The following is a 14,174-nucleotide window of genomic DNA, read 5'->3' as shown; positions in this document are numbered from 1 at the left end:
TTTGTGGAGGATTGTTATAATCTCCTCCACAACATTGTGAACAGTCCTACAGACTGTTGCAAGTGGCATGCTGAAGGTGTCTGAAGTGACCCTGTAGGACGCTCCACAGGCCAGCCAATAAACTGTTACCAGCACTTCAATTTCATGGCTCCATCCATGGGCTTTTTGACAGGGCAGCATCCGGATTAGCATGTTGATGCTGTTCCTGGAGAGCCTGAAGGCTGGTTTTAAATCCTCTCTAGAAAAAAACTTAACCAGGATAGGTACTTGGTCATTGACTTGTGAATACCTTTGTGTGGGACTTTGTTCCTGTGAAAATATACAGATAATATATAAATTAGGAATGTTTTTACTGTTGCTTTTTTGTGTATTTATTATATATTTTTTCTTTTAAAAATGTTTTATTATATTTAATGTATTTATTTCTATATTTATTTAATATTTAATCACTTGTATTTTAAACATTGTCTGAAATTAATTAAAGTCTGACAGAATAAAATTTTCCTCTAACATTTCATCTGTTGAGGTATTTTGCTTACATTTTATTTCAGTTTCATTCATTTATTGATAAGACCTAGCACAATGGTGTCCCAGAGTCTAAAAGTTGTATTCTATATCAGTGTGGATAAGTACCACTAGTGGTACTCCAGCTATTGGTATGCAAAGGTATCACTAAATTGAAAATAAATTAATGTTGAAACACTATGGCCTGGTTTCACAGAAAGGGCGTGGACTAAGCCTGGATTAGTTCATAGTTCAGTTAGAACATTCATGTTTTTTTTTTTTTATAGATATGCTTAGAAAAAAAATGTTTTACTGGTATGCATCTTGAGAAAAAAAAGGCACTGATATATTTTTTCTTTCAGCTGAAACAGCTCATATTTACATTTGAGTCTAGGACTAGGCTTAAAACATTAATCTTTACTTGAGTAAAACTTGTTTACATTTAACTACAGTACAGTATTTAACTTTTAAGCACAACACATTTTAATTTAATCATTATTTCAGTTACTTACCTTTATGTGCAGTGTTAATGTTCAAACAGTGAATTTACACTGTTAAAGTGACTGACAACAAATATTCTTATTTATTACTGACAACAAATATTCTTATTTATTATATATATATAATAAATAAGAATATTTGTTGTCAGTCACTCTAACAGTGTAAATTCACTGTTTGAACATCTAAGAGGTATCTTATATATATATATATATATATATATATATATATATATATATATATATATATATATATATATATATTAGATACCTCTTAGAAATGTTATTTAATAAGAATATAATATTTTCAAACATTATTACTTCTTATTTAGATATATGAAATAATGAAGAAACAATAACAAAGGTACAAAGCTAGAGAGACATGCGAATAAGGCACGTCTTTTCTGCATCCTCCGCTGCATCCTGGCTCTTCTTTGAAGTACTCTTCTTCTCCTCAGTTCGGCAGCCTCCTCTTCAGCATCTCGGTAAAGTATACCAACTGCAATGGCAATCCCAAACTGTCAAACCATTTGATTGATTAATTCATTAATTAATTTACTTGTTTCACTTTTCTTTTGTCTAGTGTCTATTTTTTCCTCACAACATCCATCGACTTCCCAACGTTTTTTTCCGCTATTTAAAATATTAAAAAAAAAAAACAAACAAAAAAAAAAAACATACCGTTGTTTCACATTTTATTTTATTTTATTTTATTTTAAAACGATGTAAATATAATCAGAGTAGTGAAATGATCCCTGAACCACAGAAGAGGCAGTTGTTTAATATCATATTAGGTACAAGGTAACATGATTAATACAATAAAATAAAAAAATAAAAACATACAGTTAAGTTAATTTTAGTAAGCATGTTGAGCGACGCTATCTAGTATGCTGTTGTTCCAATTGCAGGATTACCGGACTTGTGTGCTCCTGTTCTGTGAACTTGCAAGAAAAGTTCCGACTTTGCGAACTTGGTATTGAGAAACGCCATGTGAACAGGACTTTTATTTTTAGCCGGTGCTGTGACGTCACAGACCTGCGCCGCGCTCCTTTGTCTGTTTGAGCTGAAGAAAGGTTTGTGGTTTTAATCATTTAAAGTGATTAAATTGATACAACGCGGTCAGTCTACTTTATAGTTTTTACCAACGTTGTAAAGGTAATTGATCATTTTGTTACACGAGTCACAGAAGAGGTGTGTGTCATTTCGGTCCGTTTATAGTGAATCAGATGATAAACACAGATCTTTTCAAAACTCCAGTTCAACTGAATCAATTGCTTCACAAATGATGAATCGTTTTCGAATCGATGAATGTTTTGAATCGCTCGAATCAGCGCACACTGACGACATCTGCTGCTCAAAACACTGCAAATACAACGACAACAACAAACTCATGTCTAATGAACTTCTACAAACAATAGCAATTTTCTGTTTCTAAATGTAATAAATTAAACGCAATATTATCACTAAATACTTAATCTTAATTATAAGTAAATTGTAATTGCCTGTAATTTCTGTTCTTTTATTTGCTGTGTTCAGTTAGTATTTATTGGTAAAATTTCAGTGTTTTGAGCAATCTGGCCATTAACTCTCACTCTGACCGCTTCCCTTGCCAGTGAACTATGGAGCTGATGTGTGAGATGCACCCAGAGATTTAGTTTGCATTGATTTTCTTTCTGTTAATTGTTTGCATCTTAAACAGGACAAAGTGTTCAAACACAGAGAGAAAGTTGTGGAGCAACTGAGATCTACATGACACTATTATAAAAATGGCGTTTATTAAAGAGGAGAGTGAAGACATGAAGATTGAAGAAACATTCAGAGTTAAACAAGAAGATACTGAGGAACAAACAAAGATGGTGTTTATTAAGGAGGAGAAAGAAGACATGAAGATAGAAGAAACATTCAGAGTCAAGCATGAAGATACTGAGGAACAAACAGGTTGGTTTTCATTCTTAAAGCTGAAATGAATATTTATGAATAATGTCACACAGGTGTAGAAATATTGAGACATTCGACAGAAGTGTTGAGATCGCATGACAAATACTAACACTGCCTTCAAGTGACATCATACATTAAGATTTTAACAATAATATGGAATTAGCCTAAACAATATATATCTATATAATATTTCTGTAACATTAAACCCAATATTCACTTCTAATATTAAAACCATTTATTTCTAGCACTTTGGCCAATTATGCAAAAGTAAGAAAATTATTTATTTTGTGCAAAAGCAAACCTTGAAATGTGAGTAATCATATTGGCTACTGCATGCTGTGTACATTTGTTCATTTAAAGTATTTGGTAAGCAAATCAAACAGCCAGAGGACAAGCAGGCTACATCTAAATCAATCTGCATACAATTGAAAAGTGTTTGTTTTAAAATTTTCTCTATCAAGCATTTTTCAAAACTTTCTCATTCACACTGAAATGTCAGAAAATGTTAAATTGGCCTTACTGCGCATGTGTAAAACCTCATAAAAGCTCACTGAGACTATACAGATGGAACAGATGATACTTTTTCATGGAATTCTTCTAGTTCCGAAATATCTGTTTTTGGTTGTTTTATAGGGCATATAGGATAGTACAAAATAGGAAAACAGTGCTGTAAATATAAAACAAGTCTACAATAAAAAAGAAAAGAAAAAGCAAAAACACAAACATTCAGGATAAATTTAGATGTAATTATCTGAAATGTAAGATTGTATTGTCTAAGTTGTACACCTCTACCCTGGAAATCCAGAGGTCTCGCAGAGCACAATTTGAATTGTCTCTGCAAGACACTCTGGCATCGAGCAATGATGCATGTTACTGCAATACGTAAGCAATAGTGGGAACCAATCAAATCGGTGTATCTGATGTAGGCGGGCCAGAGGCGAGCTTAGGTGATGATGACAGCACTGCGACGTCCAAATAATGTAATAAACTTTGAAAGATCGCTGTCGCTACAGATGAACAACAAGTTGTTTGAAACGGCTTTGGCTGCTACAATGAACGAGTTAGACTTGGCTTTCCATATAAAAGAGGAACAGAAAACCGAAAACTCGAATCGTTCCTTTGCAAGAAGGACGTTTTTGCTGTTTTGCCGACTGGATACGGCAAGAGTTTAATCTATCAGTTCACGAGTTCACGTTTACATATAATTAGCCGGAGAATAGAAGTGCATGTTTGGCGTGCTGTCCGGTGAAGGGCTCCGAGCTCGGGAGTGGCCCGAACCCAGAGTACGTTACCCCCCAATAGGAGTAGCGAGAACTCGGAGTGATGAGATGGGGTGCTGGAGGTTTACTGATAAACCATCGAGTGAATTGAGGTGAGTCAGCTGTATTTAAACCTATGGCGCTGATTGACTTGTGATGTTTACGCTAAGCATCTGACGCACTTTTTCCGAACTTTGTTAATGAAACATCATTTAGCTCTGCTGGTAGATAAGCCTGTATTGTTGTGATTGGTCGTGGCTTTATCCAATTGCGTGCAGTTAGAGTTTCAAATGCACGCTCGGTGCCGCCCCTCGAGTTAGGCAGTTTTCATTGCTCGATCCCAGACCCTTAATCTTAATAGATTAGGGTCTGGATTTTTCCAGGCTAGTTCACCTCTATATCTTGTGTAAAGTAGTTTTTTCAAAAAGGGTGGAAAAAAATTAGGAAAAGGGGAAAGAAGAACAAAATATGTAAAATACATAGATAAAGAGAGAGATAATTTAAATAACATTAATATAATCAAGTAAATAAAAAGATGACCGCTATTTAGGAGGCATCAGAGTGGAGCAGTAGGTCATACTTATTTAGAAGGTACTGTATTTTACCATGAGAACGGTATAAACCAGTGGTTCTCAAACTGGTTCATTTAACTGTACCCCACATTTTTAAAGTAAGATCAAAACAAAAAAATTTTACTTTTTAGTATAAAAACTGTTAAACGATAAAATGACATCAAGTTAACTAATTTTTGCCGTGAAAACCGACTGCATCCACACCAGCAGCGTACCTTTGATTGAATGCCCACAGAGTGCTGCTTTAGCAAATCATGCTGCTGTTCATTGTGTCTCTAAAGTAGATTTGTAGCACCTAATAGCATGAAGAACACATATTGACTGTACATAAAGATCGATTTAAGAAACTCTTCGATACAGAAACATGCTGTGCGAGTTATTGATTTTCATGTTTAAAATACGAGCAAGAATGCAATTTTCCCTGAATATCCAAACAACTACAAATGTTGATTTTATGAAAGTTATAAAGGTAATATTAAGTTAACATTTAACATTTTAAATGTAGCCTACATTTTAAACACAATACTGTCAATATTGTTCGATTTTACTACAAATAATAATAGTTCCAACAAAATGCACAATTGAGTTGGTGTGAGTCTCCAAGAAACACAGGTGTTTCGTTACTGAACGAATCTGCAGATTTAAATGTTTCAGAGAGATAGTGATCATTAACCCATTCATAACTACAGCCATTTGCTTCATGACTAAATAAATGAATGAGTGACGCAATGCCTCCTCATTAAGACAGTAACTGTCTGTCACCTATTGGGTACTAAATTAAAAAGTTTGAGATCCACTGGTATCCCTGAAGCTGGAGCTCAGGGGTTGACTGGGACAAATTTTCAGGCTGGGAAATCTCACACTCATCCTGGCTGTCCCATACACCCACAACAATCTCTGAAACATGGACAACCCTATTTGTGTATGGTCATCACATGAAAAGTTTTACATTTTTAGGCTATGCAACATGCAAAAAAAAAAAAAAAAAACTTTCACTTCCATTTGCTTTTCAGTCTCTTCATTTTGCCCTGATCTCTCTCTGTACCACATGACTTTAATGCTCAAGGTTTAACAAACTATGCTTTCTTAATGGCCTAAATGTTAAAATTAGTACAGTGGGGAAAATTATTATTTGATCCACTGCTATTTTTGTACGTTTGCCCACTGACAAAGAAATGATCAGTCTATAATTTTAATGGTAGGTTCATTTCAACAGTCCGATACAGAATAACAACAACAAAATTTCAGAAAAACACATTTAAAAAAATTATAAATTGATTTGCATTTCTTGTAGTTTCTTGTGTTTCTTGTAGTTGTCCACCAGGTTTGCACACCTCTCAGGAGGGATTTTGTCTCACTCCTCTTTGCAAATCTTCTACAAGTCATTAAGGTTTCAAGGCTGATGTTTGGAAACTTCAGTTTCCCTCCAGTTTTTTTTAAGGCAGTTGTTTCTTTTTACACCAAGTACCACCTCAGAAAAGATTTGGTTCTCAAAAGTATCACCATATATCACCAACATTAAAAACCGTAGTGTAGTAGGCCTAACTAAACAGCTAGAGTTACATATAAACTCACTGTGCAGCTGATTAATTCTGTGGTGGAACTCAATTCAATTCAAAAGAGCTTTATTAGCATGATTATGCAACATACCGCAATAAATATATAGTACACAAACATACAGATACATTATATAATAATAATAATAATAATAATAGATAAACACATATACATGTTCATATTATCACAGGGGAAAACTAAATAAATACATTACAAATTAAATGAGTACATCTGTGTTTACTGGAACTCTTTACATTATGAAGGATTTTATTTATTTTCTATTAGTACTTACACTACTGCCACCATGGTCCTCCACCCCACTTGCCTCATTGCTGCTAATTTTTTCTTCTTGCTTAACACAATGTAAATCACTCATTTTTTTGTGCAAGATACAACCCTTTGACCAAACTAAAACCTAAATAAATATGTTTTAAATCAAATTAAAGCCTATTATTGGTACCATTGATTGAATGGTGCCAGAAATTGAGAGGTCAAGAATGTTTTCCAGTGCAATCTCATGGGCTACATGTAAGCTTTTAATATTAATAAAAAGCTTACAATCTCCTTTTTAAAATTAGCCTAGAGATATGGTTTTCAAATTCAGCTACTTTCAGTCTTTAAAACAATAGAAATCCAATGACCATAATTTTATTTTATTTTTTTATTATTATTTTTTTAGGCAATCCTGAGGCTATAATTAAGCGTTTAATATCATTATAAACATAGAATCTTTTACAATAAGCTTTAAATCATTGTATTTGGGGCAGCCGTGGCCTAATGGTTAGAGAGTCGGACTTGTAACCCAAAGGTTGCGGGTTCAAGTCTCAGGTCAGGCAGGGATTGTAGGTGAGCAGAGTGAATGTACAGCGCTCTCTCCATCCTCAATACCATGACTGAGCTGAGTCCCTTGAACAAGGCACTGAACCCCCAACTGCTCCCCAGTCCACGGGGTGTGTGCACTTGGATGGGTTAAATTCAGTGCAGAATTTTTTATTATTATTATTATTTATTAATTTATTTTTTATATTGTTTCCAAAATATTATTACAATATTAGTAATGTTTTTGACTAAAACATTCATAATTTAGTGATTTATAACCATTTTTCCACCATTTTGCATCCTTTGGGGTGTTTTAAATTTAAAAGGTCAGCGTAACCACCCACTTTTATGACTGCCTAACATCAATGCCCTCTTAAAGGTCACATATTGTACACACTGCTTGAGGTTTATTTTAGTTGTTGATGTCCTTAAGAATATATATTTGCGGTATAAGTGCCAAAATCCATCTCAATATATTTTTACAGCTCCTTTTTTAGGAGCTCTGTCAAGAACAGGTAGATTTGGCCCGTCTAATTAATTTTCATGAGCCTCTCTTTAACAAGTTGTCAACAGATTGTTCGTCAGGTTAGTTTAAGTTTAGTGAAATGTACGGTTCCCATTACAGGTCCTTTTTAAAAAAATAGCATATTGTGATAAAGTTCATTATTTTCTGTAATGTACTGATAAACATTATACTTTTATATATTTTAGATTCATTACACACTAACTGAAGTAGTTCAAGCCTTTTATTGTTTTAATATTGATGATTTTTGCATACAGCTCATGAAAACCCAAAATTCCCATCTAAAAAAATTTGCATATTTCATCCGACCAATAAAAGACAAGTGTTTTTAATACAAAAAAAAGTCAACCTTCAAATAATTATGTTCAGTTATGCACTAGGGTTGGGCGATGTCGACCAATTTGGCATTGTACGATGTCTAATGTGAAACATCGCAGTGGACGATGGCATCGTCTGCGGGGGGCGGGGGTGAGGGCTTGTTGTTGTTAAATAATTTATTCATAACGAATTAATTAATTGTAGCCTACCGTGTCCACCAGTGCTTAATTTGTGAAAATGTCCGATTTTGGATTTTTGCGTTCCAGTATTTGTTTTTAAAGATCCGGCATTAACAAGTGCATTAGATCGTGACAGTGCGTGCTTGCAGACGAGACGAGAGCAAGCGCGGGTTTATATAGATGCATTTGGAGGATGTGTGTTGGTCCTTAACATATTTTCGACCAGTCAGCTTTTTTAAGTTCAATAACGCTCTCATTGTTTGCTTACTGCTTAACCCACTCTCTCCAAACGCATTTAATGAGCAGCGGAATGTTTAGAGAGAAAGGGTAGATAATATCAGAAATAATACCAAATCAGGCGAAATATTATGTATTAACATTATAAACACTATAAACATAGCTATAAGTTAGTTACCCTGACTCCAAAACGAATGATTTAAATGTAGAGGTATTTAGAACAGAACAGAAATTAAACAAAATATATAAAGTTAAGAAACTAAAACAAAGCGAAACTAAAAATAGCGCGTTGGGCTCACGCACCTCTGTTTTTCGGCACAAATCCAAGTGTCTCCATATTCCCAATGTATTTGAATGATAAAGTGTTATTTATAATGTATACTAGGCTTTGTATTGTACATTCGTATTTCGATGGAAAAATATATATTCTCCTGTTTTTGTTCCAAGCTCTGTTCATTATGGTAAAACCAAGAAAAGGGCATATTTGGTGTAGTTTATTTAATCTTATTTAATTAAAATTATTTAGATTTTTTTCTGCTGTTTTTGTATGCCTCCTTTATTAATGTAAACGAACTTTCATGTAATTTGTTAGGAGTTCACTGTAATTTGTATTGTGATCACTAACAACTTCCTTGTTATTATTTCCTCATAATAATAATAATAAAATAAGTAAAGATGCAGAAATTGAAAGCATGCATTTCATTTGGCTATATAGGGATTAAGTGTGTGTTTTTCGTGAGCGGGTTGCTGCTGCGGCGGGGGCGGGGCGGGGCGGGGCGCTGCGGGGGCGGAGGATCGCGATGCCGGCTCAGCATCGTGATGTCTATTGGCCATTGGCGATGGACGATGGCATTGTCTATCGACCCAACCCTATTATGCACTCAATACTTGGACTGCTTCAATGCGGCGTGGCATGGAGGCAATCAGCCTGTGGCACTGCTGAGGTGTTATGGAGGCCCAGGATGCTTCGATAGCGGCCTTAAGCTCATCCAGAGTGTTGGGTCTTGCGTCTCTCAACTTTCTCTTCACAATATCCCACAGATTCTCTATGGGGTTCAGGTCAGGAGAGTTGGCAGGCCAATTGAGCACAGTAATACCATGGTCAGTAAACCATTACCAGTGGTTTTGGCACTGTGAGCAGGTGCCAAGTCGTGCTGAAAAATGAAATCTTCATCTCCATTAAGCTTTTCAGCAGATGGAAGCATGAAGCTCCAAAATCTCCTGATAGCTAGCTGCATTGACCCTGCCCTTGATAAAACACAGTGGACCAACACCAGTAGCTGACATGGCACCCCAGACCATCACTGACTGTGGGTACTGTTGGAAGTTGCCGGTAATCTAAGAATACCTACTTCCCCCAGCTCGTTTATTCGCCCTTTAAATAAAACAGCTCGAGTCCGCGTCAAAGTTTAAAACCAATTTAATAGTAAAGTCAAAGAGTGCTGAGCTCAGGATTCCAGAACAGCCAATATCAAATCTGACATTCTGGGCAGTCCAGGAATGTCTCACAAAGCTAAAATATGCATTTATATTCTTGATTCTGCAGGCCTCTCCTCCTGATATCGTTCAACCATTCTCCTCCAATCAGGGCCTGTTATCGCCAACCGTTCCTGCACAGAAAAGAAAATACAGCCCCATCCCATTCTTCTTCTTAGAGTGACCAAAAGTCTAGTCTAAAGTGACCTTCAAATTGCTACTACTTTTGCAGGGCTTCTTTTCTCCTACGTGCCTGTAAACAAAGGTTTTTTTAGAAATGACATAAATGTAGAGAGTTCGCAACTACACACACACATTTTACTAAACAGATTCTGTTACATAGTGTACACTTTGTCTTTTCATAAGCACAGAACATTTCGTCTTCTCATAAGCACAGAACATCCAAAACACAAATTTTAAAAGCATTTAGAAAAAGTATTTTCTACAGTACTTGACACTGGACACAGGCATTTTGGCATTTCTCTCTCCCCAGTCTTCCTCCAGACTCTGGCACCTTGATTTCCGAATGACATGCAAAATTTGCTTTCATCTGAAAAAAAATACTTTGGTCCACTGAGCAACAGTCCAGTGCTGCTTCTCTGTAGCCCAGGTCAGGCGCTTCTGCCGCTGTTTCTGGTTCAAAAGTGGCTTGACCTGGCGCCTGTACACGGTGGCTCTGGATGTTTCTACTCCAGACTCAGTCCACTGCTTCCGCAGGTCCCCCAAGGTCTGGAATCGGTCCTTCTCCACAATCTTCCTCAGGGTCAGGTCACCTCGTTGTGCAGTGTTTTCTGCCACACTTTTTCCTTCCCACAGACTTCCCACTGAGGTGCCTTGATACAGCACTCTGGGAAAAGCCTATTCGTTCAGAAATTTCTTTCTGTGTCTTACCCTCTTGCTTGAGAGTGTCAATGATGGCGTTCAGTCAGGTCGGCAGTCTTACCCATGATTGCGGTTTTGAGTAATGAACCAGGCTGGGAGTTTTTAAAAGCCTCAGGAATCTTTTGCAGGTGTTTAGAGTTAATTAGTTGATTCAGATGATTAGGTTAATAGCTCATTTAGAGAACCTTTTCATGATATGCAAATTTTTTGAGATAGGAATTTTGGGTTTTCATGAGCTGTATGCCAAAATCATCAATATTTAAAACAATAAAAGGCTTGAACTACTTCAGTTGTGTGTAATGAATCTAAAATATATTAAAGTCTAATGTTTATCAGTACATTACAGAAAATAATGAACTTTATCACAATATGCTAATTTTTTGAAAAGGACCTGTATATCTCACATCCAAATGTTACTGGTTGTGTGTAAAGCTTGCACAGATTCCGGAAAACAACTGTGTGAATGGACCAAATCAAACAATTACTGAACAAATCATGGGACACATTATCAGTGTATTTTCCAGAATCGCTGTATGAAAGAGGCTTAAGCTGACGTTCCACTGGTCTTTTATATTAACGTTGTTCGGAAGTCTATGTATTAATGTAGTTTTCTGACATCCATGGACTGAACAGCGTTTTCTCGACTTGTTTTCATATTGTTGTTGCTTAGCATTAGAATGGACGTAATGTTGTCAGGGGTTGGCCAAAAGGAGGGTGGGACGGTGGTTGGTGCTCGGGGTGATGACTGAAGGCGGTGACTGAGTAGATCGGACGTCACATTTTTACGCAAGTCACAGCGCCTTGTGAAAAGGCACAGCTACTTTATGCAGGCTGTGTGCAATTTACTGTGGGTTGACTGCTTTGAAACCTATATGGTAGTTACATAACCCCTAGACCTTATTTATCATGAAGAAAGCCAGGAAATTTCAGTTTTGACAATATGGGACCTTTAATAAAATGTCAGAAGGAATTATTGTGTGATGGATTTTCATCTTGTCCCCTTTTAATTTTTTCCTCATCTCTCTCTAAATTTGTTGAATTTATTTGTTGAATTATTACAGTGAATTCTTACATAAAAATTTCAATAATTGAGGTCAATCTATATCTAGATTTCCTAAACTTTGTCATTAGATGATCTTGTTTTTTTTTTATTAATTGTATAACGGCCGGCTTAAACTCTGTAGAATACCGGCCGACCAGGGTCAGGTTTGGACGCCCTGGTATAGGATCTAGCAAACTTGCATTACATATCTACATGTTTTGATGTTAATTGTTTTGTGTCATTAAACTGGGGTTAACTTTTATCTCTTTGTTTTTCCTCCTTAGACCTAACAGCGCTGAAAGAGGAGAGAGAAGTACTGAATGAAACTGAAGAAAAAGATCAGTTTGAGAATCTTTATGATTTCATAACTGGAGAATATTTTTTTGGTTCCTTACAGTCTGAAAAAACTTCTGAACAAAAAAGAGCTCAAAAGACAGAAACTATGAGTTATTTCACTTGCTTTGATTGTGGAAAAAGTTTCAATCGACAAGAAGACATTCAAATTCACACTGGAGAGAAGCCTTTTATCTGCAAACAGTGTGGGAAAAGTTTCAAAAGAAAGCTTAAACTTAATTGCCACATGAAAGTTCACACTGGAAAGAAACCCTTCAACTGTCGTCTGTGTGGGAAAAGTTTCAATCAAAAACGAATGCTTTACGCCCACAGGCGAATTCACACTTTAGAGAGCCGTTTTACCTGCCAACAGTGTGGAAAGAGTTTCAGTAGAAAAGAAAGCCTTAATAGGCACATGAATGTTCACACTGGAGAGAAGCCTTACTCATGCAAACAATGTGGAAAGAGTTTCACTCAAAGAGGAAGCCTTTATATGCACATGAGAGTTCACACTGGAGAGAAGCCTCACATATGCTGTCAGTGTGGAAAGAGTTTCAGTAGAAAAGGAAGCCTTAATAGGCACATGAACGTTCACACTGGAGAGAAGCCTTACTCATGCAAACAATGTGGAAAGAGTTTCAGTAGAAAAGGAGGCCTTAATAGGCACATAAGAGTTCACACTGGAGAGAAGCCTTATACATGCTGTCAGTGTAGAAAGAGTTTCAGTAGAAAACAAAGCCTTGACAACCACATGAATGTTCACACTGGAGAGAAGCCTCACACGTGCAAACAGTGTGGAAAGAGTTTTAGTCTACAAGAAAACCTTGGTAGGCACATAAAAAAAATTCACAATAGAGAGAAGCCTAAAGATCTCCTCAGTGTGGAAAGTGTTTCAACTAAAATGTAAAAAACAGCAATTCTGGTCCTTGATTCTGATTGGTTGAGCCACATTTGAAGTTGCTGTAAATTACTCTACAAACATACAGTCCTGCAAGCACCCCCAACACTGCACAAAGTTTCAAACCCCGTTGGCGGCCATCTATTTACAAGATGTCTGTTGTTGATCGTCATTTATCGAGAGAGTCACCGCTCTGTATTTGCTCTGGAGAGCAGAAAAGCGGCGTAGGGATCGTCTTCGCGGTATTTGGGTCCACCAGACCCTTCGGAGGCGTTCGGCGAGTTTCATCACTTGCTCCAGGAGCTGCGCCTGGATGACGGCTGTTTCAATGGTACTTCCGCCTGTCCCGCGCCCAGTTCGATGACCTGCTGTCCCGCATCGGAGCGAGGGGATTCCAGGAGCGGTGGAACTTTCATTTTAAAAGTGAACTACTCGTTTACGTCATTCCTCCTTTGATGTATAATAATTCTATAGGTCTGTGCCATTTCTTTGTTCAGGTTATTACTGTGAAATCTGTTATTTATTTTTGTTTTGATGATAAATGGAGCCAGCCTCCAAAAGTATTTAACTTGTCCTGTGATTTCTTTATTTTCCTGACACAACACTGTCCAGACACACTAAAGTATACACACTATTATAGTTATTATTGTTCTGTTATTATAGTGTAGACACTAGTGATGCGCGGTTCGTCTCATAACCCGCGGGCCCCGCGGGTAACCCGCGGGTCGGGTTGGGGCGGGTAAAGAAACTGTCACTTTATTTGCGGGGCGGGTTGGGGCGGGTCATTAAAAACAAAATAAAATTTAAAAAAAATCAATGTATGTTGCGTGCAATCCCCTATAGCCTATATTACATATTTGGGAATATCTATTTTCATATTTTATTAAGTTCTTTAATAAGGTTATCAACACGTCACGTCACGAAAGCGCCAAGCAGCTCCCGCTGCCAGCCACAAGCGCCAAGCAGCTCCCGCTGCCAGCCACAAGCGCATCAAGCGAACTCACATTCAGCTCTGCTGGCCTGGTGCTATGCGTATTTAAATCTCCTCTGATGCGCATTATCCTGCATTAGCCAAAATCATGACAGTCAACCACATCCAGTCATATGTGAATGAATGTAAATATTCGCTAAAAACACACA

General features: G+C 36.8%; 1 protein-coding gene across 1 annotated transcript; it reads left to right on the top strand.

The window, feature by feature from the left end:
- The first annotated feature begins 2,709 nt into the window (after nucleotides 1–2,709).
- On the top strand, nucleotides 2,710–13,597 carry LOC141325935 (uncharacterized). The gene is made up of 2 exons (XM_073834658.1): nucleotides 2,710–2,939; nucleotides 12,088–13,597. The coding sequence occupies exons 1-2, from the start codon at nucleotides 2,768–2,770 to the stop codon at nucleotides 13,041–13,043; spliced, it is 1,128 nt and encodes a 375-aa protein (XP_073690759.1). The 5' UTR covers nucleotides 2,710–2,767; the 3' UTR covers nucleotides 13,044–13,597.
- Nucleotides 13,598–14,174: the final 577 nt, after the last annotated feature.

Source organism: Garra rufa, chromosome 1 (assembly GCF_049309525.1).
Source record: "Garra rufa chromosome 1, GarRuf1.0, whole genome shotgun sequence".
Classification (NCBI taxonomy): Eukaryota; Metazoa; Chordata; class Actinopteri; order Cypriniformes; family Cyprinidae; genus Garra; species Garra rufa.
Note: the sequence above shows the minus strand (reverse complement) of the source record. Positions and strands in the feature narration are given on the sequence as shown.

Coding starts and splice junctions, on each gene's coding strand:
- LOC141325935 (XM_073834658.1), top strand. CDS start 2,768: ATGGCGTTTATTAAAGAGGAGAGTGAAGACATGAAGATTGAAGAAACA. Junction 2,940..12,087: donor AGATACTGAGGAACAAACAG/GTTGGTTTTCAT, acceptor TTTCCTCCTTAG/ACCTAACAGCGCTGAAAGAG.